Below are 26,658 nucleotides of genomic sequence, written 5' to 3' on the forward strand. Positions count from 1 at the left end.
CGGATTGTAATATGTGTTTCCTCCGGGCTGTGACGGTGCTCTGGTGTCTCCTCTATTCATATGAAGCTCGTCCTTTGTAATAAGTCAATTTCATTTCCTCGCTTCCTGAATATTTATGGCAGACGCGGAGTATCTAATCATGTAAGACTAAGCAATCACTGGTCGCCTCTGCCGCCGGGAGCCCTTGTGGGTGCCGTGCAGGGAATATCGGAGGAGCCCTTGAGAGCAGAGGTCAATTATGGAGGTTCTCCGCCTATTACATATACTGGAGAACAAGTGACTAGATTTACTCAGGAAAGTGCCACAAAGGTTATCAGATGTCCGACAACAAGACAGCATGCACACAGTCATGTGCAGAAGGAGCCGGACATGTAAAAGACGGTCCGTGCAGTGGAGTCTGCCATCACAGCGCCTTACCCCAATGCTCAACACAGATATGTGACTGGTTACCCTTCCTTGGCCATGAAGGGAACTGCACTGTAGGCGATTGCCCCTCGTGTCCACCTCTTGTCCCAGCCTTATTTCTATGTATAAATTAAACCGTATTACCCATATTCAAAGCACCTCCTAATCCTATAACTCCACCACAGGAGGAATAAATAATACCGGAATATAGTGACTCAATAATACTACCAGTCACACAACAATACCACCAAAGGAGCTCAATAATACCGCCATCCAGTGATTCATTAGTACTGCTATACTGTGACTGAATATTAGTTACCAAAAAGTGTGCACACCGATCACCTGCCGCACAGCCCGGGGTGCATGGAGAAGGTGCGGAAGCGCAACTGTAACCATGGAAATCAAGGGAGAAAGTCCAGCGTCCGAATAAAAGACCAGCTCCAGAAGCAAACACGGAACATGGTGGACACGTTCAATCTCTCACGCGTTTCTACTCGCGGCATCATAATGGAGAAATATATAGTCACAGATAACGGTTGTAGCCAATAGTGATTCACTTCCAAATCACACAACACAGACATTAGATATCAAACACTGACACTTGTCTGTTAATTGTTAATATAGTAAAGTACGTCAGTATTCACACTGCGTTCAGAGAATGCTCCCAATTTAAAACCAAAAACACCGTCTGGTCCAAGAAAAGTGCAGGAGATTGAATGTGTCCATCATGTTCCCTGGACACGTAATAAAGTCTCCATGGTCTTTTAATCGGATAATGGACTGTGACTGAATAATACCTCCATGTAGTAACTAAATAATACCTCCATATAAAAGCCAAATTATACCACCATACAGTGACTGAATAATACCTCCATGTAGTAACCAAATAACACCTCCATATAAAAGCCAAATTATACCACCGTACAGTGACTGAATAAAAGCTCCATATAGTCACCAAATAATACCAATATAAGTGGCTAATACCTTCATATAATCACCAAATAGTACCACCATACAGCAGCTGAATAATACCTCCATATATATAATAGCCGAATAATACCACCATACAGTGACTAAATAATACCTTCATATAATACCTGAATAATACATCCATATAGGCTTGAGCGAATCGAGCTTCGGATCATAGATCTGAAGTCGATTACCGGTAGTTTCAACACTTCGTTTTTATTGCTGTTTCCGTACAGCATTAAAATGTATTGGCTCTGCGTAGGCAAAGTTTGCTTCCTTCAAAGTCGCACAAAGACTTTGGTGAATGACCTCTATTCCCATCTGCTGTCACCGCCAGCTCTCTGAGAAGCTGTGGCAGATGTTCTTCTGTACCTCTTGCATGATGTTCTTTGTTTTGGTTTCACTTTGTCATCTCTTCTCCCTCTCCCAGCTGTCATCTATTAGCAGTGATTGTCTCCCTATATATCTCCTCCCATACTGCCTCACTTTGCGGTTTATACTACTTCCTGGATTGTGTTCACTGCTGGAGGCTGCAACTGCTGGTTCCTCAGATAAGTCTTTTCCTTTATTTGTGTTTCCTTGCTGGCTTGATTCTAGGTGACCCTGACTCCCTCCGTATTAAGTGCAGGGAGCCGGTGGTCGTGTCCCCTCACTATTATAGGGTTTTCAGGTGTCACTCAGTCTAGGTACGGGGGCATGCGATTATCTATCATAAAGATCTTTGCATGGGCAGAGCAGTCAGGGAGAGCTCTAGGGGTTTATAGGGCTCACCCATATGCTCCTTAGCTTGGGATCAAGTCAGTCGGATGTTAATTTATAACTTCCAGTTTTCTGCAACACCATCCGTGACATCTGCGTCTTTAAAAAAACATTTTAAAATAGGAATCCGAAGTGGGCTTTGGTACCTCGGTACCAGCCAGTATCAAACCCGACTTCATATTCCTATTTTAAAAAGTTTTATAAAAACGCAGATGGGGTGTTGGAAAGGATGGGATTTGGTACGAGCTTCATAGGTACGGTTAAGCTCTTGCGAAACTGAATATTATTGGCAGTCTTACCCTGAGTTTAATGTTGACAAGAGGCACTCGTCGAGGTTGCCCACTCTCCCCGCTACTGTTCGATATCTATATTGAGTCTTTAACACTCAGGGTTAGGGAAGATACAGGATTGAGGGGTTTGGAGTATTTGGATTAGAGGATCGGATTTCGCTACATGCGGATGATGTCCTATTTTTTATAAATTGTACTAATATAATTCTCCCAAACATTATTCGTATAGTCAACTCTTTTGGGGAAGTCTCAGGCCTGGACATTAATTCCATATTGGACAATTTTGAGTATCGGAGAGAGGGGTGAGGTGGTTGATATCGCCTAGGTTTGAAGATTTTATTCAACTTAATTTGACTCCATTAATAACTAAAATGAGATTACGATATTACGATATCGACTAGAGCTGATAGAGTTGCTTTAGTTAAGATGGTGATTCTACCCCAACTTCTCTACATCCTTAGGAATTCCCAATTTGGACTGAGGATCCATTTTTTAAACTTATTGAGAGGTTGATTAACGACCTTCTTTGCGGAAGAAAACGAGTGAGGCTATCATAGGATTCAGATATATTGGGCAGACTAGATGGGCCAAATGGTTCTTATCTGCCGACACATTCTATGTTTCTATAAAGCTGGACTGTTTCTACATTTTGGTGCAGTTTAATATTTGACACAGAGTCTACATTATGCTGAGTTGGCTTAAGAAATGTGGATTAAGAGAAACTTCGAGGTGCCCACGGTGTGATGAGCAACGGGCTGATTTTTTGCACCTGCTTTGGTTGTGTCCGGGTCTTAAAGCTTACTGGGACTCAATTCTGAATTTTATCACCCAAATAGTAATTCCATCTACACCTGAATGTTGGATATTGAGCGATTTAACTAAGGTAAACTGCCATAAGGATAAAAAGATTCTTTTGATTAGAATTTTGTTTCTAGCCAGACTGTTGATTGTTCGAGTTTGGATCTCACAGAATATTCTAATGAGTGGTTGCATTTGGTTGTAAGTTAAGAGATACAAGAATGTTTTATATAAACAAAAAAACTAGTTCAAGATATGGGGAGGTTGGAAGTGGTAAGTTTTTTTTCCCGTTTTTTTTTCCCTCTCCCCACTTTCCATGTTTGCTTTTTCACTTCCTTTTATTTTTTGAGGAAGAAGAGACGCATCACAAGAGAGGGAGGTTAGGTTTGGGTTAAAAAAAAAAAAAAAAGATGCAGATGGGAATAGCGGTCATTCACCAAAGTCTTTGCGCGACTTTGGAGGATACAAACTTTGCCTACATGGAGCCAATACATTTTAATGCTGTACGAAAACAGCATTAAAAACGAAGTTTTTGAACGAATCAACTTCGGATCTATGAGCTAAAGCCTGCCTGCATATAATGACTGAGTAATACATTAGCTGAATAATAGCACCATACAGGGACTGAATAATACCGCCATATGATGACAGACTGAATAATAGCACCATACAGTGACTGAATAATACCGCCATATACTGACAGACTGAATAATAGCACCATACAGTGACTGAATAGACTGAATCCGAGAGTGTAGTAAGCCCATCTGTAATAACAAAAGCTGAGCTGAGGGCAAATTATGTTCGTAGGCCATAGACAGGCAATGCTTAGCACAGACAGAGATCGATATATACAGTATACACCTGCCTAGAGGAGGAACGGTGGAGCCGACAGGAAAAGACGCCTGGCACCAGGCAGAGCACTGGAGGCTACTGAGACCCAGGTACAAAAACTGTTGTCCAAGTACAATAGATGGTAAATTGTTACATTTTTAGAATAGTAACTAAATAATATAAACATACTAATATAGTAACATGGAAACATAGTAACATAGTCTATAAGGCTGAAAGACATCTCTCCATCCAGTTCAGCCTGTTATCCTGCAAAGTTGATCCAGAGGAAGGAAAAAAAACACCTTGTGAGGTAGAATCCAATTTTCCTCATTTTACTGAAAAATAATTCTTCCCAACTAAGCACAATTCCCTGGATCATGGCCTCCATCTCCAGTAATTTAGCAATTATAATGTGTAGTATTATTTCACACCAGTCATCCAGGCCTCCTCTCGTAGCCTCCTCAGGCAGAGAGTCCATAGTCTCGCTGCTCTTACAGTAAAGAATCCATAGTCTCACTGCTCTTACAGTAAAGAGTCCATAGTCTCACTGCTCTGACAGTAAAGAGTCCATAGTCTCACTGCTCTTACAGTAAAGAATCCATAGTCTCACTGCTACTACAGTAAAGAGTCCATAGTCTCACTGCTCTTACAGTAAAGAGTCCATAGTCTCACTGCTCTTACAGTAAAGAGTCCATAGTCTCACTGCTCTTACAGTAAAGAGTCCATAGTCTCACTGCTCTTACAGTAAAGAGTCCATAGTCTCACTGCTCTTACCGTAAAGAGTCCATAGTCTCACTGCTCTTACAGTAAAGAGTCCATAGTCTCACTGCTCTTACAGTAAAGAGTCCATAGTCTCGCTGCTCTTACAGTAAAGAGTCCATAGTCTCAGTGCTCTTACAGTAAAGAGTCCATAGTCTCACTGCTCTTACAGTAAAGAGTCCATAGTCTCACTGCTCTTACAGTAAAGAGTCCATAGTCTCACTGCTCTTACAGTAAAGAGTCCATAGTCTCACTGCTCTTACAGTAAAGAGTCCATAGTCTCACTGCTCTTACAGTGAAGAGTCCATAGTCTCACTGCTCTTACAGTAAAGAATCCATACAGTAGTGTCACTGCTCTTACAGTAAAGAATCCATTGTCTCACTGCTACTAAAGTAAAGAGTCCATAGTCTCACTGCTCTTACAGTAAAGAGTCCATAGTTTCACTGCTCTTACAGTAAAGAGTCCATAGTCTCACTGCTCTTACAGTAAAGAGTCCATAGTCTCACAGCTACTACAGTAAAGAGTCCATAGTCTCACTGCTACTACAGTAAAGAGTCCATAGTCTCACTGCTCTTACAGTAAAGAGTCCATAGTCTCACTGCTCTTACAGTAAAGAGTCCATAGTCTCACAGCTACTACAGTAAAGAGTCCATAGTCTCACTGCTACTACAGTAAAGAGTCCATAGTCTCACTGCTCTTACAGTAAAGAGTCCATAGTTTCACTGCTCTTACAGTAAAGAGTCCATAGTCTCACTGCTCTTACAGTAAAGAGTCCATAGTCTCACAGCTACTACAGTAAAGAGTCCATAGTCTCACTGCTCTTACAGTATAGAGTCCATAGTCTCACTGCTCTTACAGTAAAGAGTCCATAGTCTCACTGCTACTACAGTAAAGAGTCCATAGTCTCACTGCTCTTACAGTAAAGAGTCCATAGTCTCACTGCTACTACAGTAAAGAGTCCATAGTCTCACTGCTCTTACAGTAGAGTCCATAGTCTCACCGCTCTTACAGTAAAGAGTCCATAGTCTCACTGCTCTTACAGTAAAAAGTCCATAGTCTCACTGCTCTTACAGTAAAGAGTCCATAGTCTCACTGCTCTTACAGTAAAGAGTCCATAGTCTCACTTCTCTTACAGTAAAAAGTCCATAGTCTCACTGCTCTTACAGTAAAGAATCCATAGTCTCACTACTCTTACAGTATAGAGTCCATAGTCTCAATGCTCTTACAGTAAAGAGTCCATAGTCTCACTGCTCTTACAGTAGAGTCCATAGTCTCAATGCTCTTACAGTAAAGAGTCCATAGTCTCACTGCTCTTACCGTAAAGAGTCCATAGTCTCACTGCTCTTACAGTAAAGAATCCATAGTCTCACTGCTCTTACAGTGAAGAGTCCATAGTCTCACTGCTCTTACAGTAAAGAGTCCATAGTCTCACTGCTCTTACAGTAAAGAGTCCATAGTCTCACTGCTCTTACAGTAAAGAATCCATAGTCTCACTGCTCTTACAGTAAAGAGTCCATAGTCTCACTGCTACTACAGTAAAGAGTCCATAGTCTCACTGCTACTACAGTAAAGAGTCCATAGTCTCACTGCTTTTACAGTAAAGAGTCTATAGTCTCACTGCTCTTACAGTAAAGAGTCCATAGTCTCACTGCTCTTACAGTAAAGAGTCCATAGTCTCAGTGCTCTTACAGTAAAGAGTCCATAGTCTCAGTGCTCTTACAGTAAAGAGTCCATAGTCTCAGTGCTCTTACAGTAAAGAGTCCATAGTCTCACTGCTGTTACAGTAAAGAGTACATAGTCTCACTGCTCTTACAGTATAGAGTCCATAGTCTCACTGCTCTTACAGTAAAGAGTCCATAGTCTCACTGCTCTTACAGTACAGAGTCCATAGTCTCACTGCTCTTACAGTAAAGAGTCCATAGTCTCACTGCTCTTACAGTAAATAGTCCATAGTCTCACTGCTCTTACAGTAAAGAGTCCATAGTCTCACTGCTCTTACAGTATAGAGTCCATAGTCTCACTGCTCTTACAGTAAAGAGTCCATAGTCTCACCGCTCTTACAGTAGAGTCCATAGTCTCACTGCTCTTACAGTAAAGAGTCCATAGTCTCACTGCTCTTACAGTATAGAGTCCATAGTCTCACTGCTCTTACAGTAAAGAGTCCATAGTCTCACCGCTCTTACAGTAGAGTCCATAGTCTCACTGCTCTTACAGTAAAGAATCCATAGTCTCACTGCTCTTACAGTAAAGAGCCCATAGTCTCACTGCTCTTACAGTAAAGAGCCCATAGTCTCACTGCTCTTACAGTAAAGAGTCCATAGTCTCAGTGCTCTTACAGTAAAGAGTCCATAGTCTCACTGCTGTTACAGTAAAGAGTACATAGTCTCACTGCTCTTACAGTATAGAGTCCATAGTCTCACTGCTCTTACAGTAAAGAGTCCATAGTCTCACTGCTCTTACAGTACAGAGTCCATAGTCTCACTGCTCTTACAGTAAAGAGTCCATAGTCTCACTGCTCTTACAGTAAATAGTCCATAGTCTCACTGCTCTTACAGTAAAGAGTCCATAGTCTCACTGCTCTTACAGTATAGAGTCCATAGTCTCACTGCTCTTACAGTAAAGAGTCCATAGTCTCACTGATCTTACAGTAGAGTCCATAGTCTCACTGCTCTTACAGAAAAGAGTCCATAGTCTCACTGCTCTTACAGTAAAGAATCCATAGTCTCACTGCTCTTACAGTATATAGTCCATAGTCTCACTGCTCTTACAGTATAGAGTCCATAGTCTCACTGCTCTTACAGTAAAGAGTCCATAGTCTCACCGCTCTTACAGTAGAGTCCATAGTCTCACTGCTCTTACAGTAAAGAATCCATAGTCTCACTGCTCTTACAGTAAACAGTCCATAGTCTCACTGCTCTTACAGTACAGAGTCCATAGTCTCACTGCTCTTACAGTAAAGAGTCCATAGTCTCACTGCTCTTACAGTAAAGAGTCCATAGTCTCACTGCTCTTACAGTAAAGAGTCCATAGTCTCACTGCTCTTACAGTATAGAGTCCATAGTCTCACTGCTCTTACAGTAGAGTCCATAGTCTCACTGCTCTTACAGTAAAGAGTCCATAGTCTCACTGCTCTTACAGTAAAGAGTTCCATAGTCTCACTGCTCTTACAGTAAAGAACCCCCTTCTATGTTGGTGTAAAAGCCTTCTTTCCTCCAGACGTAGAGGGTGTCGCCCTTGTCGCAGTCACAGTCCTTGGTATAGGATTGTAATGTATTTTGAATATTAACATTTTTTTACGTTTCTGTCTCTTTAATGTACAATTAAAGTTTCCCTCCTAGGCACAAGTTGTCTATGTTATTGTGTTTAAACGCACAAATGGTCCATTCAGCAGATCCTAAGACAACTCATTCAGTTGAAGGTTCCAGTAGAAGGACTCACGGAACAAGCAAGAACAGAGAACAAAGAGATGGAACAATCAGCATTGAAACCCATTGTCTGGTGGGAGCGCGGTGAAGCTACAGAATGTTCTGCATCATGCGGGAATTACGAGACCTTCCTGACAATGGAGAGTGCACGTGGGTCCGTGACTGCGATAGATTTTTCATACCGAGAGATGTCCATGTGGCGCTCGCATAGTTCTCATTGTGCAAATGAATTAGATCTCGTATCTGATAACTAGAGATGAGCGAATTTCCGCTTATGAAATTCGTTTGCAATTCGTTCGTACTGGTAAAATTAGAATTGCATTATGGATTCTGTTACCACGGACCATAACGCAATTCTATGACGAAATGCATAACAGAATGTCTTTAGAGGCATTCCGTTATTCATTCCGTCATAATAGAAGTATATGGGCTGCAAAACTGATTCGTCCCGTTTACGTTATGCAGGAGAAGATTTAGGATCAACAGAGGACTCAGGATCAGGAGAGGACTCAGGATCAGGAGAGGACTCAGGATCAGGAGAGGACTCAGGATCAGGAGAGGACTCAGGATCAGCAGAGGACTCAGGATCAGGAGAGGACTCAGGATCAGCAGAGGACTCAGGATCAGGAGAGGACTCAGGATCAGGAGAGGACTCAGGATCAGGAGAGGACTCAGGATCAGGAGAGGACTCAGGATCAGGAGAGGACTCAGGTTCAGGAGAAGACTCAGGATCAGGAGAAGACCCAGGATCAGGAGAGGACTCCCCTGCATAATGAAAACTGGACGGATATGTTTTGCAGCCCAAAGACTTCTATTATGACGGAATGAATAAGGGAATGCCTCTAAAGACATTCCGTTATGCATTCCGTCATAGAATTGCGTTATGGTCCATGGTAACAGAATCCATAACGCAATTCTGTTTTTACCACAAAAGCCACTGAAAAGTCAAACACAAGTTTCTGGCTATTGTTTATTTGACTTATTCGATGCCAAGATAAAGATATCTGCCTCACAGATCTCAATTGCTTCTGTCAATTTAGAGGGATTCTGTCAGCAGTTTTGACCATTCTAAACTGCTGACAGTACTCGGTAGCATCTGGGGAGAGCAGGACAAGCATAAGTTATGTGGAGGTTTTATCGTAGGGAAGATATGAAATTTTATTCTACAGAACTCTGCCCAGAACTCTGCCCAGAAGGTGGAGCTTCACTTCACAGCCCCTCCCCTCTGCTTTGAGTGACAGCTCTAGTGATCTCCTGGTTGGATAATACAGCTGTCATTCAGAGCAAAGGGGAGGGGCTGTAAGACACTTCCCTGTGAAGCTCCGCCTCCTACTCCTGGCAAATAAAAGATGATGATGAAAGCTCAATAAAAGGTATATTTATCCTGCCGCCCCCATCCCCTACCTTGATCTGTCAGCATCAATCTATCTCATATCTATCTACCTATCTCCTTATGTGAGGCTTTGGGCCCCCCTCAGGCACCAGGGCCCGGGGGCTGCTGCTACCTCTGTGTGACTCCATGTAACCAAACAGGCACAAACAAGAGAACAGGACGGCAGCATGCCACAAGAAGCCATTCATAGACTGAACAAACCCATCATCTTCATAGAGGTACTTGACTACACCCCACGGGAGGACAAACAGCATAGGCACCCCTACAGGAAAGAGAGAAACAGAGAGACAGTCACTGAAAGAGGAGACAGAGAAAGGAAGAGAGCAAGCATCATTTTGATAAGAGAAAGAGACTGGAAGAGATTCTAGAGCAAATTAGGAGAGAGAAACAATGAAAATAAAGGGAGAGAAAGAAGAGACGTGCCCAAAAAGTGGACTATCAGAGGGATGAAGAGATAGAAGAGCTGAAGGGACAGTCAACAGGATGTACATTAGTAAAAATAGACAGTGTTGGTCAATGAGACATACTGTGAAAAGAAAAGAAAATCAATCAGAGTTATAGAAAGTCATAGCAAGAGGAATATAGTTATAGAAAATCATGGAAGAACAGAGTTATAAAAAGTCATAGTAAGAACAGCAGAGATATAGAAAGTTATCCTAGGAAAAGCAGAGTTATAGAAAGTCAATGGAAGAAGAGCAGAGATATAGGAAGAAGAGCAGAGTTTAGAAAATCATCGGAAGAAGAACATGGATATAGAAAGTGGTTAGAAGAAGGGTAGAGTTATAGAAAGAAAAAGAGAAAAGTTATACAAAGCCATTGGAAGCAGAGCAGAGATATAGCAAATTATCGGAAGAGCAGAGTTATAGAAGAAAAGCAGTGTTATAGAAAATCTTTGGAGAAAGAATATAGATATAGAAAATTATCAGAAGAAGAGCAGAGATATAGAAAGTCATAGAAAGAAGAACAAAGATATAGAAAGTTATTGGAAGAAGAGCAGAGATATAGAAAGTCATAGAAAGAACAGAGATATAGAAAGTCATAGAAAGAAGAACAGAGACATAGAAAGTTATTGGAAGAAGAGCAGAGTTATAGAAAAATATCAGAAGAAGAGCTTATAGAAAGCCATTGGAGGAAAATCAGAGTTATAGAAAATCATCAGAGGAAGAGCAGAGATTTAGAAAGTCATAAGAGAAGAACATAGATATGGAAAGTTATTAGAAGAAGAGCAGAATTATAGAGAGTCATAGGAAAAAGAACAGAGTTATAGGAAATCATCTGAAGAAGAGCTGATTTATAGAAGTCACTGGAAGGAGAACAGAGATATAGAAAGGTATTCGAAGAACAGAAATCTAGAAAGATCAATGACATAGAAGTCACTGCAAGAAGGGCGGCGTTATAGTTAGATACATTTATATCAGGAAGAGACAAAGCCTCAGGTATTGAATACAATATTTTGAAAGGAAGAAACAGTTGCAGACAATCATAGCAATATCTGGAGGATAGACAGTCATAGTAACCTTCAGAAGATGAAAAATTATTATCATCACAACATCAGGAAGAGAGGACAGAGTCATAAATAGGCATTCAGATATGAAGAAGAAGAAAGTTATTGGAAGAACAGAACCAAAGCTAAGAATCAATAGCAGGAAGCAAGGCAGTTTTCATTCAGGTCACTGGAAATCCTTGGAGATAAAAGAAATAAGACAATTGAGGAACTTTGAGAAGATACATTAACAATGACTGGGACACAAAACTAAAGACAGAAGAAGAGAGAAGAGGTACATGAGAGCAGGAAATAGAAAGTGAGGACAGTGGGACAGAAAAGGAGATGAGAAGGAAAAGAAAGTGAAGGAAATAACTGATACAAGAAGGAGAAGAAGAAAGAGGAGAAGAGGAAGAAGGAAAAGAAGAAGAGGACAAAGAGAAAGGAGGCAAATGAAAAGGAGAAGAGGAAGAAGAGGAAATATAAGGGGGGAAAAGACAAAGGAACAGAAGAAGAGAGAAGAGGTACATGAGAGCAGGGAATAGAAAGTGAGGACAGAGGGAGAGAAAAGGAGATGAGAAGGAAAAGAAAGTGAAGGAAATAACAGAAACAAGAAGGAGAAGAAGAAAGAGGAGAAGAGGAAGAAGGAAAAGAAGAAGAGGACAAAGAGAAAGGAGGCAAAGGAAAAGGAGAAGAGGAAGAAGAGGAAATATAAGGCTAAAAAAGACAAAGGAACAAAAGAAGAGAGAAGAGGTACATGAGAGCTGGAAATAGAAAGTGAGGACAGAGGACAGAAAAGGAGAAGAGAATAAAAAGAAAGTGAAGGAAATTACTGAAACAAGAAGGAGAAGAAGAAAGAGGAGAAGAGGAAGAAGGAAAAGAAGAAGAGGACAAAGAGAAAGGAGGCAAATGAAAAGGAGAAGAGGAAGAAGAGGAAATATAAGGGGGGAAAAGACAAAGGAACAGAAGAAGAGAGAAGAGGTACATGAGAGCAGGGAATAGAAAGTGAGGACAGAGGGAGAGAAAAGGAGATGAGAAGGAAAAGAAAGTGAAGGAAATAACAGAAACAAGAAGGAGAAGAAGAAAGAGGAGAAGAGGAAGAAGGAAAAGAAGAAGAGGACAAAGAGAAAGGAGGCAAAGGAAAAGGAGAAGAGGAAGAAGAGGAAATATAAGGGGGAAAAAGACAAAGGAACAGAAGAAGAGAGAAGAGGTACATGAGAGCAGGAAATAGAAAGTGAGGACAGCGGACAGAAAAGGAGATGAGAAGGAAAAGAAAGTGAAGGAAATAACAGAAACAAGAAGGAGAAGAAGAAAGAGGAGAAGAGGAAGAAGGAAAAGAAGAAGAGGACAAAGAGAAAGGAGGCAAAGAGAAAGGAGGTAAAGAAAAAGGAGGAGAAGAGGAAGAAGAAAAAGAGGAAATATAAGGAGAAAAAAGAAGGAAACAGAAGAAGAGAGAAGATGTACAAGAGAGCAGGGAAAAGAAAGTGAGGACAGAGGGAGAGAAAAGGAGAAGAGGAGGAAAAGGAGAAGAGGAAGAAGGAGAAGAAGAGGAGGACAAAGAGACAGGAGGAGAAGAAAAAGGAGGAGAAGAGGAAGAAGAAGAAGAAGAAGAGGAGGACAAAGATAAAGGAGGAGCAGAAAAAAGAGAAGGGGAAGAAGGACAAGAAATATGAGAAAGAAAAGACAAGGGAACGGAAGAGGATGAAGGAGAGGAAATATAAGGAGAAGAAGTCAAAGTTATTGAAAAACAGAGCAGCAGATTCTCTGGTAAATGTCTCATAATCCTAATGACGGTCGACCTTCATTGTCTGGAGAGGGTAAGGTTTGAAGGTTTCCAGCAGAAGACGACCATGAACCTGTAAACCTCCACAAGTGTGTCTCCTTCAGTCATCATGGCTCACAATCATTTTCTCCCCACACCTTCCATGGCAATACTAGTAATCCTGCCCCCAGTCATCAGGTCATTTTTTGGGTTCAGCCTGACGCCCCCTGACATCTCCCATCGGGTTAATACGATATATGAAATCTATGAAAATCTTAAAGGGGCAGTGCCATTAGGCAATCAGCTGACTGGGGGGCTGCTTTCTTTGTATCGTTTACCAGGCACAGCGCCATACATGTTGTAGTGGCTGTGTCTGGTATTGCAGCTCTGGACTAATTTACCCTTGCAGTACCAAACATAACCACTAACACCTGTATGGCGCTGTGCCTGGCAAACAGTCAAGGGGTCCCATCGCTTTCTGTGCAGGAGTCGGCCCCCCACAGAATTGATATTGATGGTCTATTCTAAGAGTATTACAGTCCCAGAAACCCCTTTAAGACAATCTCTTTTTTCAATATTCCTTCATGTTAAGTGTCCCGACATGGATTCTGTGAAATACAGAAATGATTTAATGTAAACATTCACGTTTCATTTATAGAATTTTCTCCATAAATCGGATCCCGATAGATGCGGCCAGTGGTTTATGGCACGGGACCACTGCTCCGGGGCAGGACGCAATGGGATGGATGGGTTAGAGGGTGCTCATCCGTCAGACTCTAATGGATTCCTATCAGCAGATGGAGAATTGAATACAAATAAAATTAAACCTGAAGCAGGCCCCGGATGAATCGCTTCCTCCTTGCTTCAGCTGTAACGTCCTTGGATATAGGAAGCGTCCGCGCGATGACTAACTCCATACATCGACTCATCCCGAAATCTATCATTTATGAAATATGTGAAGGGAGGACTGACAACACAACACGGGGTCAATGATATAAGATCGGCAGATGGCGCTTCCAAGGTCTCAGCCAATGCAGCGGCACAAAAGAGTAAGACCCACCAGAGGAAATGCTGAGACTTGTAGTACCGGCTTGGAAACCTTGAAGTCTATGTGGTTTGTAAATAATCTGAATCAAGTCTAACCTCCGGCATACCAGCTGTTGTGAAACTACAACTCCCAGCATGCTTCATTCAGATCTATGGGAGTTCCAAGAACAGCCAAGCAAGTATGCATGCTGGAAGTTGTAGTTTCACCGCTGATCCCTGCTGTAGACGGTTTTGCAGACGTGGAGCAGCCAGACGTTGTCTGTATCTTGCAGAGCTTTGGTAATACCCAGTGAGATGTCTGCTGCACCTCTTCATGCTGCTTCACCAAGACACGGTATAGCATGCTACAGCAGCATCCCCCTCTTTTACTGTTTTGCACCAGATGGATTCTTTGGTGGTTGAGGAGGTTCCTGGCCATTTACAGAGACCCTGAAGACAAGAAACGATGAACACAGGCTGCTGGAAGGCGAGGAGGACACCACTTTCTCCTAGTAGCATATATGCATTGGGGGGGGGGGGGGAATCCTGCCTTAAGAAAGAATTGTTAGAATGAAACTCTCTATGTGTCAATATTATGATGATATACAATGCATTCTGAAAGTCCTCAGACCCTTTGCTATGACACTTGACATTTAGCTCTGATGACTCCTATTCCTCTGAGATGTTTCTACACCTTGACTGGAGTCAACTGTGGTAAATTCAGTTGATTGGACATGATTTAGAAAGACAATGCATCAGAGCAAAAAACAAAATTATGAGGAGGAAAGAACTGCCTGTAGAGCTCAGAGACAGATTGTGTGGAGGCTCAGATGTGGAGAAGGGGACAAACAGTTCTGCTGAGAGTCCCCAAGAGCACAGTGGTCTCCATAAGGCCCCTTGCAGACGAGCAATCCTCCCGCAGCGAGTTCACATCACAGCCCCCGGCCTGACCTCCCAGCGCTGCCGGGGGTCACATAGCATTATATTGATTTATGATGCTATGTAACCCTTACAGTTCTGGAATGTATTGGATAACACTGGCATAATGCTGCCACTGTTATCCAATACATTCCAGAACTGTACGGGTTACATAGCATCATAAATGAATATAATGTTACGCAGGGGCGTAGCTAAAGGCTCATGGGCCCCGGTGCAAGAGTTCAGCTTGGGCCCCCCTTCCCTCAGTGCTTTGTGGCCAAGGGCAGGGAAGCACATAGCGTTTCTGCTGCCTGAGGCAAAAATTGAAATGGCACACTAGCCCCCCCCCCCCTCCCCATAACAAATTTTTGACCTTACCCCTTCCCTCCAGCCAGAGGTGTAACTTGACCAGCATACACTTTCTATAATACCAGTGTCTTCTTATGCACCGCAAGGGTCTTTGGGCCCCTCAGGCTCCTGGGCCCGGTAGCGACTGCTACCTCTGCACCCCCTATAGCTACGCCCCTGGGACTACCTCTTGAAGCTCATCAAGAGAATGCCAAGAGTCTGCAAAGCAGTAATCAAAGCAAAAGGTGGCTACTTTGAAGAACCTAGAATATGACATATTTTCAGTTGTTTCACACTTGTTTGTTATGTATATAATTCCACATGTGTTAATTCATAGTTTTGATGCCTTCATAGTCATGAAAATAAAGAAAACTCTTTGAATGAGAAGGTGTGTCCAAACTTTTGGTCTGTACTGTATATTTGATATTTTTTCCTATTAATACACCCCCCCAAAAACAGTAAAACAATGTAAAATCAACACAGATTGGGTAATAGGACGTATGTATATTTCCTATTAATTCACCCCTGTAAATGGCTGTAGTACAATGTAACTTCACCGCTGAACAGCAATTACGACATATATTTTTTCCTATTAATACACCCAAAAAAAAAAAAATTTAAACAATGTCAAATCAAAGCAGAACGGCTAATGGGACATAAGTATCTTTCCTATTATTACTCCCCGTAAATGGCTGTATCACAGAACTTGCACCCCAATCACAAGCAAGATTTGCTGGAATTACTGATGTATCATATCGTGCAAACAACCTAAAAGCAATTTGGATCCCCAATAAGTGCAGCAAGGTGTAATAGAATCACTCCTGTTACCCAGGCCGTACACTCTCCTATTGCACCCTGTTCTCCTTTTATAGTGTAGATGATTCCTCCCTATCCTTTCCCTGCACCTTGAATAATCTTTTCCTGAACTTGTAAATCCCTTTTTCAGCACAATGAAGTCTTTCCTAGCACTGTCCCTAGCGCCTGCTGACGTCTCTCCCTGCACTAAGTGCACTGGAAAATGGCAGAATCCAAGATGGCTGAGGCTATTTATAGGGCTGTGACATCACAGGGCTCGCTGGCTGCTGATTGGCTGCATGCATGGCATTGTGGGTGATCCCTCGTTCCCAGAGTTCCTTGCTCCATGTCCTAACACGTGCAGCAGCCATGCAATTCGTTACCACAAAGCGTGAGGAAATTCAGATTTGGTGCGAATCAAATTTTTCCTGAAATTCGAATTGAATTCCACTTCGCTTATCTCTATTTCTCATACATGACACCAATACAAACAAAGGAAACAGTGGGCGCCGTGACACCAAATTTCCTTTTGCTAAGTGCCTGGAAATGGTCTTGGCAGAGACAGGGGTGTAATGAAGGGCCCGCCTGTGTCTGGATGGTGGCAACGAAACTGTGGGAGCCACTCGTGCTTGTCGGCATTTGATCCTCTACTACTGGTGTCTGTTTGGGCCGTCCAAAGCCTGTTCATTGTGTGTGTGACCTCACATATCCACTGCTCCAAACATCTCCTGACAGCGAGGTCAGAACGGTCTAGATGTTGGGCAATTCCTTGAAATGACCATCTTGCTTCTCTCAGTCCAATGATGCCCCCTCTCATAGGACATCAACTGGGCAAAAAGTCTTGCAGTGAGTCGTAGAGGCATGTCAAGCAGTCAACAATTGCTCACCAAGAGGTACACTACTCAAAAATGGCCTCTGAGACCTAAACCTTTAGTAAAAGCAAGAAGATGCAACTGCGCTTTTCAGAGTCCTCTGCATCTTCTCTGTTTTTTCAGCATGTGGAGTTCGAATCCTATATACTTTCTATGGATCTGTATTCCACATGCAGGAAAAGCCGAGCCAAGCCAATGCAGGCCAAAGGTGCAGAGGAACCTGAGAAGCACAGCTGCATCTTCCAGGCTTTCAGTAAAGGTATACAGCCCCTTTAGCCATGGGAGGCTTTTAGCCTCAATCTGACAAGTAGCTGTTTACTATAAAGACCCTCTTTTCTATGATGGTAACAATGACAAACCTTAAAGGAACTCTCTAGGAAACGCTGGTACACATGTGCTTGGACTTCCAGCTGAGAGAGGGAAAAAGAGCTGCTTCATGAACACACATTAGATTTATGGGGGTCTGTTTCTTCTGCAGTTTTTGTGGTTATATGAACTTTAACCCCCGTTCCCCTTATAATATATATCTGCCCCGTCACTTAACAATCTCCCGACCTCCATAATCTTATCAGCACTGTTGTCTACAGTTCCTAAATGAGCCTGCATTTATAACCTCCTGGTCTTTGGCGGCCGCAGTCATTAGTCGCTCACTCGTTTCATGCAGCCATTATTATTCTCATTCTTTCATAATTGTAATATTACATGCTTGGTCGCCCTCAGACTTTTCTCCTTGTACAAACTACGACTGAGGATGTTTGTGGTATGATAATGGAAATGTAGGATATTAATGTAACCTCTATAATAGCTCGATGATCACATGCAGCGCAGAGACCGTGGCTAACACAGAGCGGCAATGCAGTCACTTGTGTCAGTGACAGAAGATGTAAACCCTCCCCAGATACCTGCGCAGATATGTGTGGCTGCTATATACAATGAACTGGAGAAAGGAGAAAGGTATAACATCCAGCTTCTAGCCATTCAGTCCACCATTACCACAGGTGTACAACATCCAGCTTCTAGCCATGCAGTCTGCCATTACCACAGGTGTACAACATCCAGCCTCTAGCCATGCAGTCTGCCATTACCGCAGATGTATAACATCCAGCCTCTAGCCATGCAGTCTGCCATTACCACAGTGTATAACATCCAGCCTCTAGCCATTCAGTCTACCATAACCACAGTGTATAACATCCAGCCTCTAGCCATGCAGTCTACCATTACCACAGGTGTATAATATCCAGCCTCTAGCCATGCAGTCTGCCATTACCGCAGATGTATAACATCCAGCCTCTAGCTATGCAGTCTACCATTACCACAGTGTATAACATCCAGCCTCTAGCCATGCAGTCTGCCATTACCACAGATGTATAACATTCAGCCTTTAGCTATGCAGTCTACCATTACCACAGGTGTACAACATCCAGCCTCTAGCCATGCAGTCTGCCATTACTACAGGTGTATAACATTCAGCCTCTAGCCATGCAGTCTGCCATTACCACAGATGTATAACATCCAGCCTCTAGCCATGCATTCTGCCATTACCACAGTGTATAACATCCAGCCTCTAGCTATGCAGTCTACCATTACCACAGATGTATAACATCCAGCCTCTAGCCATGCAGTCTACCATTACCACAGGTCTATAACATCCAGCCTCTAGCCATGCAGTCTACCATTACCACAGTGTATAACATCCAGCCTCTAGCCATTCAGTCCCCCATTACCACAGGTGTACAACATCCAGCTTCTAGCCATTCAGTCCACCATTACCACAGGTGTACAACATCCAGCTTCTAGCCATGCAGTCTGTCATTATCACAGATGTATAACATCCAGCCCCTAGCCATGCAGTCTACCATTACCACAGATGTATAACATCCAGCCTCTAGCCATGCAGTCTGCCATTACCACAGATGTATAACATCCAGCCCCTAGCCATGCAGTCTACCATTACCACAGTGTATAACATCCAGCCTTTAGCCATGCAGTCTACCATTACCACAGGTGTATAACATCCATCCTCTAGCCATGTAGTCTACAATTGCCACAGGTGTATAACATCCAGCCTCGAGCCATGTACCCTACCATTACCACAGTGTATAACATCCAGCCTCTAGCCATGCAGTCTACCATTACCACAGGTGTATAACATCCAGCCTCTAGCCATGTAGTCTACAATTGCCACAGGTGTATAACATCCAGCCTCGAGCCATGTACCCTACCATTACCACAGTGTATAACATCCAGCCCCAGTGCACTAGCTCCATAAAGGCATGATTAGAGGAGTCTGGAGGAACTTGATTGGCTGCACAGAGCCCCAACCTCAATCCCATCCAACATCAGAACAAAGGCCGCAAGCCAGGCCCTCTCTTCCAACATCAGTGTCTGAGCTCACAAATGCTCTTCTGGATGGAGGGGCAAAAATACTCACAGATACCCTCCGAAATCTTATAGAAAACCATCCCAGAGGAGCCAAGGGGAGAACTTCCCAGAAGAGCAAAGGGGGGACTGACTCCATATTAATGTCTATGGATGTAGAATGAGAGGTCATAAAAGCTCCTTGAGGTGGGATGTGGCGGGTCTAGAACTTATCTCCATACAGTGTATAGTAAGAAACGAATCAGCAGAGAACTTGGACCCTAGTTGTTGTCACAAAGGTCTAGGCAGCTGAGATATAACCTGCTGGATGGAGGATCCTTACACTAGAGAATGGCTTAAAGGGGTTGACCCATCTCACACGTTGGATATGCCGCTAATTTCTGATAGGTGCAGGTCCCAGAGGTGGGACCCGCACCTATCTTTAGAGTGGGGCCCACAAAGTGAAGGAGAGCGCACCGCACATGTGAAGTGTGCTACATATTCACTTCTATCCTAGGGATATGCCACCAAAGATGGGCCAACTCCTCAAAGGGATTTCGGAGATTAGAGGAACATGGCTTCTTTCTTCTTCAAACACTTTTGCCTACGGGCTGTGTCTGGTATTCAGGTGAATGGGTCTGAGCTGCAGTACCAGGAACAACCCATGGACTAGGGCGGCGCTGTTTCTGAATTCCATACCACAGCAAAGTGGACATTCACTCTATTGGAAAAATGATAGAGCTAGGTCAGAACATGGAGCAAGAAGAGGGAGCCATAGGGCTTATAGTATCTAGTAAGCTCCTACAAAGCAGGAGCCGTCCATACGACATACAAGGTATTGGACTAAGACAAGAGCTGTATGTATGAGCTATGCCTCTTACTATACAGGGGCTATCCCCAGCACCACGGCTCCCATCATCTGCACCTTCATCAGGCACATTGTATCATCACTGTTTGTTCCATCCAAAGACATTTGCAATAGTTACTGAGTGGCCCCCCCTTCCCGGCGTACTACAACTCCCGGTCTGCTCCTGTAGGGCCATGCTAAGACTTGTAGTTCCCCAAGTCCTGAGGAGTTACAGGTTGCAGATCTCTGCTCTACAGGATGTAACTTATTCTACTCCGGCTCTGCTACATTGTATATGACATTTACGTTGCAGCCTCATCGAGACACATCAGATAATTCACATTTTCCGCAGATTACTCTAAGGTTTACAGGGACTGCAACAATGTAACAAGTGCAAGGTTCTTTTAGAGTCGTCTGGTTTAGAAAATTATTCAGACATACGGAGGGGGGGGTTTCTCCAATTCAGGACCCAGAGTGGAAAGTGGTTACCCCTGTGAGGGCCACCCATGTAATACTTCACTTCTCCTGTGGGGGCGCTGCAGGGTGATTAAAGATTTACTGACAGATTTCCCCAGAGATAGTCAGCACATGTGGACAATGTAAAGTTCTGCATCTTGGTAGTAATAATCACTGGGAGAGTCACTTATGGAGAAGGATTTGGGTGTCCTTGTGGATGGTAGATTGAATAACAGCACAATGTCAATCAGCTGCTTCTAAGGCCACCAGGATATTGTCATGCATTAAACGAGGCATGGACTCGCGGGGCAGGGATGTAATATTACCACTTTACAAAGCGTCGGCGCGGCCTCATCTGGAATATGCAGTCAGTTCTGGGTGGAAAGGAGAAATGAAGAAAGAAGAGGAAGTAGAAGAACTAGTAGAGAAAGAATTGTAAAAGAAATGTAAGAACATGAAGAACAAAAATGAGAGGATGAAGGATGAGAAGAAAAGTCAAGAAAAATCTGACAAGAAAGAAGATTGAAAAGAAGAAGAAGTAGAAGAGGGGGAAAAAGCAGTGAAGAGACAAAGAAATGGAAGAAGATGAAGACATAAAGAGAATAAAAAGGTGGATAAAAAAGTTGAGTAAAATGAGAAAAGGAAGAGGAGAAAGTATTGTAAGATGTGAAAGAGAAGAAACAGAAGAAATTGGAGAGGAACATAAAAAAGGAATAAAGGAGAAGAAAGAAAAAGAAGATGGGAATGAAGATGAGGAAAAATTGAAGGAGGAAGAACTACGAATATCATCCAGAAGAGCGTGGGGCGGTCACAGTGCTCCGGACTCCCTTTTACGAGGGTCTAGAGTCCAGAAAACCCTCATTTGATGTATCAGAATCCAACAGTAATTTTGACCCAAGGGAGCCTCGGTGCCCTATATTGTGGTAGGGGCCCCGTATGCTGCTACACAATGGTATGTCGGCCCCTGGTTTATACCCGTCCTGGGATCTTCATCATCCTCCCTGCCCACTGTAACCGCACTGGGCGATACCTGAGAACCACAGCTGAGGATATATTACCGAGCGGACAGGGATGTTACAAATCTTATAATGTACGGAATATAATAGAAGATTATAAGATCAGGGCACAGAATGCAATTTCCTTCCTCCAGGAATAATATCCAGCACTACGAGCAGTCACCCTTCCCCCACACAAGAGAAGAATTCACTATTTCCCAGCAGTAAATTCCATCCTCTGGGGGCCCTTCCAGTGGTTCATCATCTGAGAGTGATCTGAGCCCCTGGGCGTCAGTTAAGGGCCCCTGCCCAACCACCATAGTTATCATACATGAACACTGACTAGAATGGTCAATCCCTCCTTGTTGGTCACCATCCCTTTACATGTCTTATGACCATAGAGGGCACATCAAATAAACCAGCCCCTGATAGGAACTGTGGGCGTCAGAACCAACCCATGTTTTGTATGTAGATGGGTGATTCTGTCCACCACTAGGGGGAGCTCACTGTCCGCTGTATCTACATTGAGCTCAGTAATACACAGTATGGCATCTTTCCCAGACCAGGTTCTGACCAGAAGGAAGCCTGGCATCAGGACCTTGTGCCGCTCTATACCTGACCTCCATTACAGCTACCCCTGCGCCCCATCCATAATCCTCCACCTCCCTCATGACTCGCCATGATCAATGATTTACATTTACCAGCTTGGGGGTCTGAATTCCTTTGGGTGTTTTGTCTAGGGAATGAATTAATTGGGGGGTCTGGGGATTTTATTAATTTTACTGCATGGGGGGAGGTCTAAATTAATTTGGAGGTCTGGCATCTGAATGAATTGGAGTCTGGGTCTAAATGAATTATGGGGTGTGACATCAGGGGTCTGTAATAATTTGGGGGTGTGACATCTGGGGTCTGTAATAATTTGGGGGTGTGACATCAGGGGTCTGCATTAATTTGGGGGTGTGACATCTGGGGTCTGCATTAATTTGGGGGTGTGACATCTGGGGTCTGTAATAATTTGGGGGTGTGACATCTGCAGTCTGTAATAATTTGGGGGTGTGACATCTGGGGTCTGCATTAATTTGGGGGTGTGACATCTGCGGTCTGTAATAATTTGGGGGGGTGACATCTGGGGTCTGTAATAATTTGGGGGTGTGACATCTGCGGTCTGTAATAATTTGGGGGTGTGACATCTGCGGTCTGTAATAATTTGGGGGGGGGACATCTGCGGTCTGGATTAATTTGGTGGTGTGACATCTGCGGTCTGTAATAATTTGGGGGGGTGACATCTGGGGTCTGTAATAATTTGGGGGTGTGACATCTGCGGTCTGTAATAATTTGGGGGGGGTGACATCTGCACTCTGTAATAATTTGGGGGGGGTGACATCTGCAGTCTGTAATAATTTGGGGGGGTGACATCTGGGGTCTGTAATAATTTGGGGGTGTGACATCTGGGGTCTGTAATAATTTGGGGGGGTGACATCTGCAGTCTGTAATAATTTGGGGGGGTGACATCTGGGGTCTGTAATAATTTGGGGGTGTGACATCTGCAGTCTGTAATAATTTGGGGGTGTGACATCTGGGGTCTGTAATAATTTGGGGGTGTGACATCTGAGGTCTGTAATAATTTGGGGGTGTGACATCTGAGGTCTGTAATAATTTGGGGGTGTGACATCTGGGGTCTGTAATATTTTGGGGGTGTGACATCTGGGGTCTGTAATAATTTGGGGGTGTGACATCTGGGGTCTGTAATAATTTGGGGGTGTGACATCTGGGGTCTGTAATAATTTTGGGGTGTGACATCTGGGGTCTGTAATAATTTGAAGGTGTGACATCTGCGGTCTGTAATAATTTGGGGGTGTGACATCTGCGGTCTGTAATAATTTGGGGGTGTGACATCTGGGGTCTGTAATAATTTGGGGGTGTGACATCTGGGGTCTGTAATAATTTGGGGGTGTGACATCTGCGGTCTGTAATAATTTGGGTGTGTGACATCTGAGGTCTGTAATAATTTGGGGGTGTGACATCTGGGGTCTGTAATAATTTGGGTGTGTGACATCTGAGGTCTGTAATAATTTGGGGGTGTGACATCTGAGGTCTGTAATAATTTGGGGGTGTGACATCTGAGGTCTGTAATAATTTGGGGGTGTGACATCTGGGGTCTGTAATAATTTGGGGGTGTGACATCTGAGGTCTGTAATAATTTGGGGGTGTGACATCTGGGGTCTGTAATAATTTGGGGGTGTGACATCTGGGGTCTGTAATAATTTGGGGGTGTGACATCTGAGGTCTGTAATAATTTGGGTGTGTGACATCTGGGGTCTGTAATAATTTGGGGGTGTGACATCTGGGGTCTGTAATAATTTGGGGGTGTGACATCTGAGGTCTGTAATAATTTGGGGGTGTGACATCTGGGGTCTGTAATAATTTGGGGGTGTGACATCTGGGGTCTGTAATAATTTGGGGGTGTGACATCTGGGGTCTGTAATAATTTGGGGGTGTGACATCTGGGGTCTGTAATAATTTGGGGGTGTGACATCTGAGGTCTGTAATAATTTGGGGGTGTGACATCTGGGGTCTGTAATAATTTGGGGGTGTGACATCTGGGGTCTGTAATAATTTGGGGGTGTGACATCTGGGGTCTGTAATAATTTGGGGGTGTGACATCTGAGGTCTGTAATAATTTGGGGGTGTGACATCTGGGGTCTGTAATAATTTGGGGGTGTGACATCTGGGGTCTGTAATAATTTGGGGGTGTGACATCTGAGGTCTGTAATAATTTGGGGGTGTGACATCTGGGGTCTGTAATAATTTGGGGGTGTGACATCTGGGGTCTGTAATAATTTGGGGGTGTGACATCTGAGGTCTGTAATAATTTGGGGGTGTGACATCTGGGGTCTGTAATAATTTGGGGGTGTGACATCTGGGGTCTGTAATAATTTGGGGGTGTGACATCTGCGGTCTGTAATAATTTGGGGGTGTGACATCTGAGGTCTGTAATAATTTGGGGGTGTGACATCTGGGGTCTGTAATAATTTGGGGGTGTGACATCTGGGGTCTGTAATAATTTGGGGGTGTGACATCTGGGGTCTGTAATAATTTGGGGGTGTGACATCTGGGGTCTGTAATAATTTGGGGGTGTGACATCTGGGGTCTGTAATAATTTGGGGGTGTGACATCTGCGGTCTGTAATAATTTGGGGGTGTGACATCTGCGGTCTGTAATAATTTGGGGGTGTGACATCTGGGGTCTGTAATAATTTGGGGGTGTGACATCTGGGGTCTGTAATAATTTGGGGGTGTGACATCTGGGGTCTGTAATAATTTGGGGGTGTGACATCTGCGGTCTGTAATAATTTGGGTGTGTGACATCTGAGGTCTGTAATAATTTGGGGGTGTGACATCTGGGGTCTGTAATAATTTGGGTGTGTGACATCTGAGGTCTGTAATAATTTGGGGGTGTGACATCTGGGGTCTGTAATAATTTGGGGGTGTGACATCTGCGGTCTGTAATAATTTGGGGGTGTGACATCTGAGGTCTGTAATAATTTGGGGGTGTGACATCTGGGGTCTGTAATAATTTGGGGGTGTGACATCTGGGGTCTGTAATAATTTGGGGGTGTGACATCTGAGGTCTGTAATAATTTGGGGGTGTGACATCTGGGGTCTGTAATAATTTGGGGGTGTGACATCTGGGGTCTGTAATAATTTGGGGGTGTGACATCTGGGGTCTGTAATAATTTGGGGGTGTGAAATCTGGGGTCTGTAATAATTTGGGGGTGTGACATCTGGGGTCTGTAATAATTTGGGGGTGTGACATCTGGGGTCTGTAATAATTTGGGGGTGTGACATCTGGGGTCTGAATTATTATTGGGGTCTGACATCTAGGGTGTGATTTAATATTGGTGTCTGTCATCTGGGGTCTGTAATAATTTGGGGGTGTGACATCTGGGGTCAGTAATAATTTGGGTGTGTGACATCTGGGGTCTGTAATAATTTGGGTGTGTGACATCTGCGGTCTGTAATAATTAGGGTGTGTGACATCTGGGGTCTGTAATAATTTGGGGGTATGACATCTGGGGTCTGTAATAATTTGGGGGTGTGACATCTGGGGTCTGTAATAATTTGGGGGTGTGACATCTGGGGTCTGTAATAATTTGGGGGTGTGACATCTGGGGTCTGTAATAATTTGGGGGTGTGACATCTGGGGTCTGAATTATTATTGGGGTCTGACATCTAGGGTGTGATTTAATATTGGTGTCTGTTATCTGGGGTCTGTAATAATTTGGGGGAGTGACATCTGGACTCTTTTCTTGTGGCTGGATAGTGTACTGGTTAAGGGCTCTGCCTTTGACATGGGAGACCAGGGTTCACATCCTGGCTAGGTAGGGTCAGTACCGATTCAGTAGGAAGTTCTTGGGCAAGACTTCCTAACACTGCAGGGTGGCCCCTCGCACCCTAACACTGCAGGGTGGCCCCTCGCACCCTTAGTGGCTCCAGCTCTTGAGAGCTTTGAGTCCGACAGGAGATTATTATTATTATTAAAGTTCCCCCTAGAATTTTCCTCCCGGGGTTCATCGAGGTTAGATAGACTTATGTTATGACCTACCTCTATGCCTTTGCAGGGTTTTTGGTGCTTTGTATTTGAAAAGCCCGTCCTCAGCTACCATCCTGATGTCTATGGGTGGGGGCTGATCTGGTGCTGCTGGTCTCACACCTCATTTCTTATTAATTGTACATTGACCTTCGATTTGCTTTAGGAGAGGGGCTAGCCCGATGGCGGTGGTCTACACCTCTGCTATGAAAGCCCTGGTGATGCTGCTCTCTATGTACAGTATACGGACGGTTTATATTCCGTTACTATTGTGCAGACTAGAGGATAAATCCATCTGATGCTGGAGATTCAGAGCCGCCATCACTGCGCCCGGGGCCCATTCCCTGTAATAATGCTGCTGCTGATGATGATATAGAGAATTATTTTCCTGCCGCCTCCGTCTTTTTAATTATGAGCCTATTGTCTTCCCTGGAGGCACCTACTTAATATTGTAAAGCATGAATCCAGGGAGCGTGGCCTCTGCGGCTAGCTCTGTGCTCGCTTGTTCTCATAGAGGGATTCCCTTTCTAGATGAGCGGAGCCCGTGGCCCCAGACTCCAGTCACAGCTGAATGTGAG

At 43.7% G+C, this 26,658-nt stretch overlaps 1 protein-coding gene across 1 annotated transcript in view; it reads right to left on the reverse strand.

Annotated features, from left to right (window-relative positions):
- GLP1R (glucagon like peptide 1 receptor) overlaps positions 1–26,658 on the reverse strand; it is a 214,824-nt gene that overhangs the window by 25,310 nt on the left and 162,856 nt on the right. The window contains exon 7 of the mRNA XM_040430274.1: positions 9,832–9,892. Coding sequence (XP_040286208.1) covers positions 9,832–9,892 — 61 coding nt within the window. The remainder of the gene's footprint in view (positions 1–9,831; positions 9,893–26,658) is intronic.

The sequence above is a fragment of the Bufo bufo genome, chromosome 4, assembly GCF_905171765.1.
Source record: "Bufo bufo chromosome 4, aBufBuf1.1, whole genome shotgun sequence".
Taxonomy (NCBI): domain Eukaryota; kingdom Metazoa; phylum Chordata; class Amphibia; order Anura; family Bufonidae; genus Bufo; species Bufo bufo.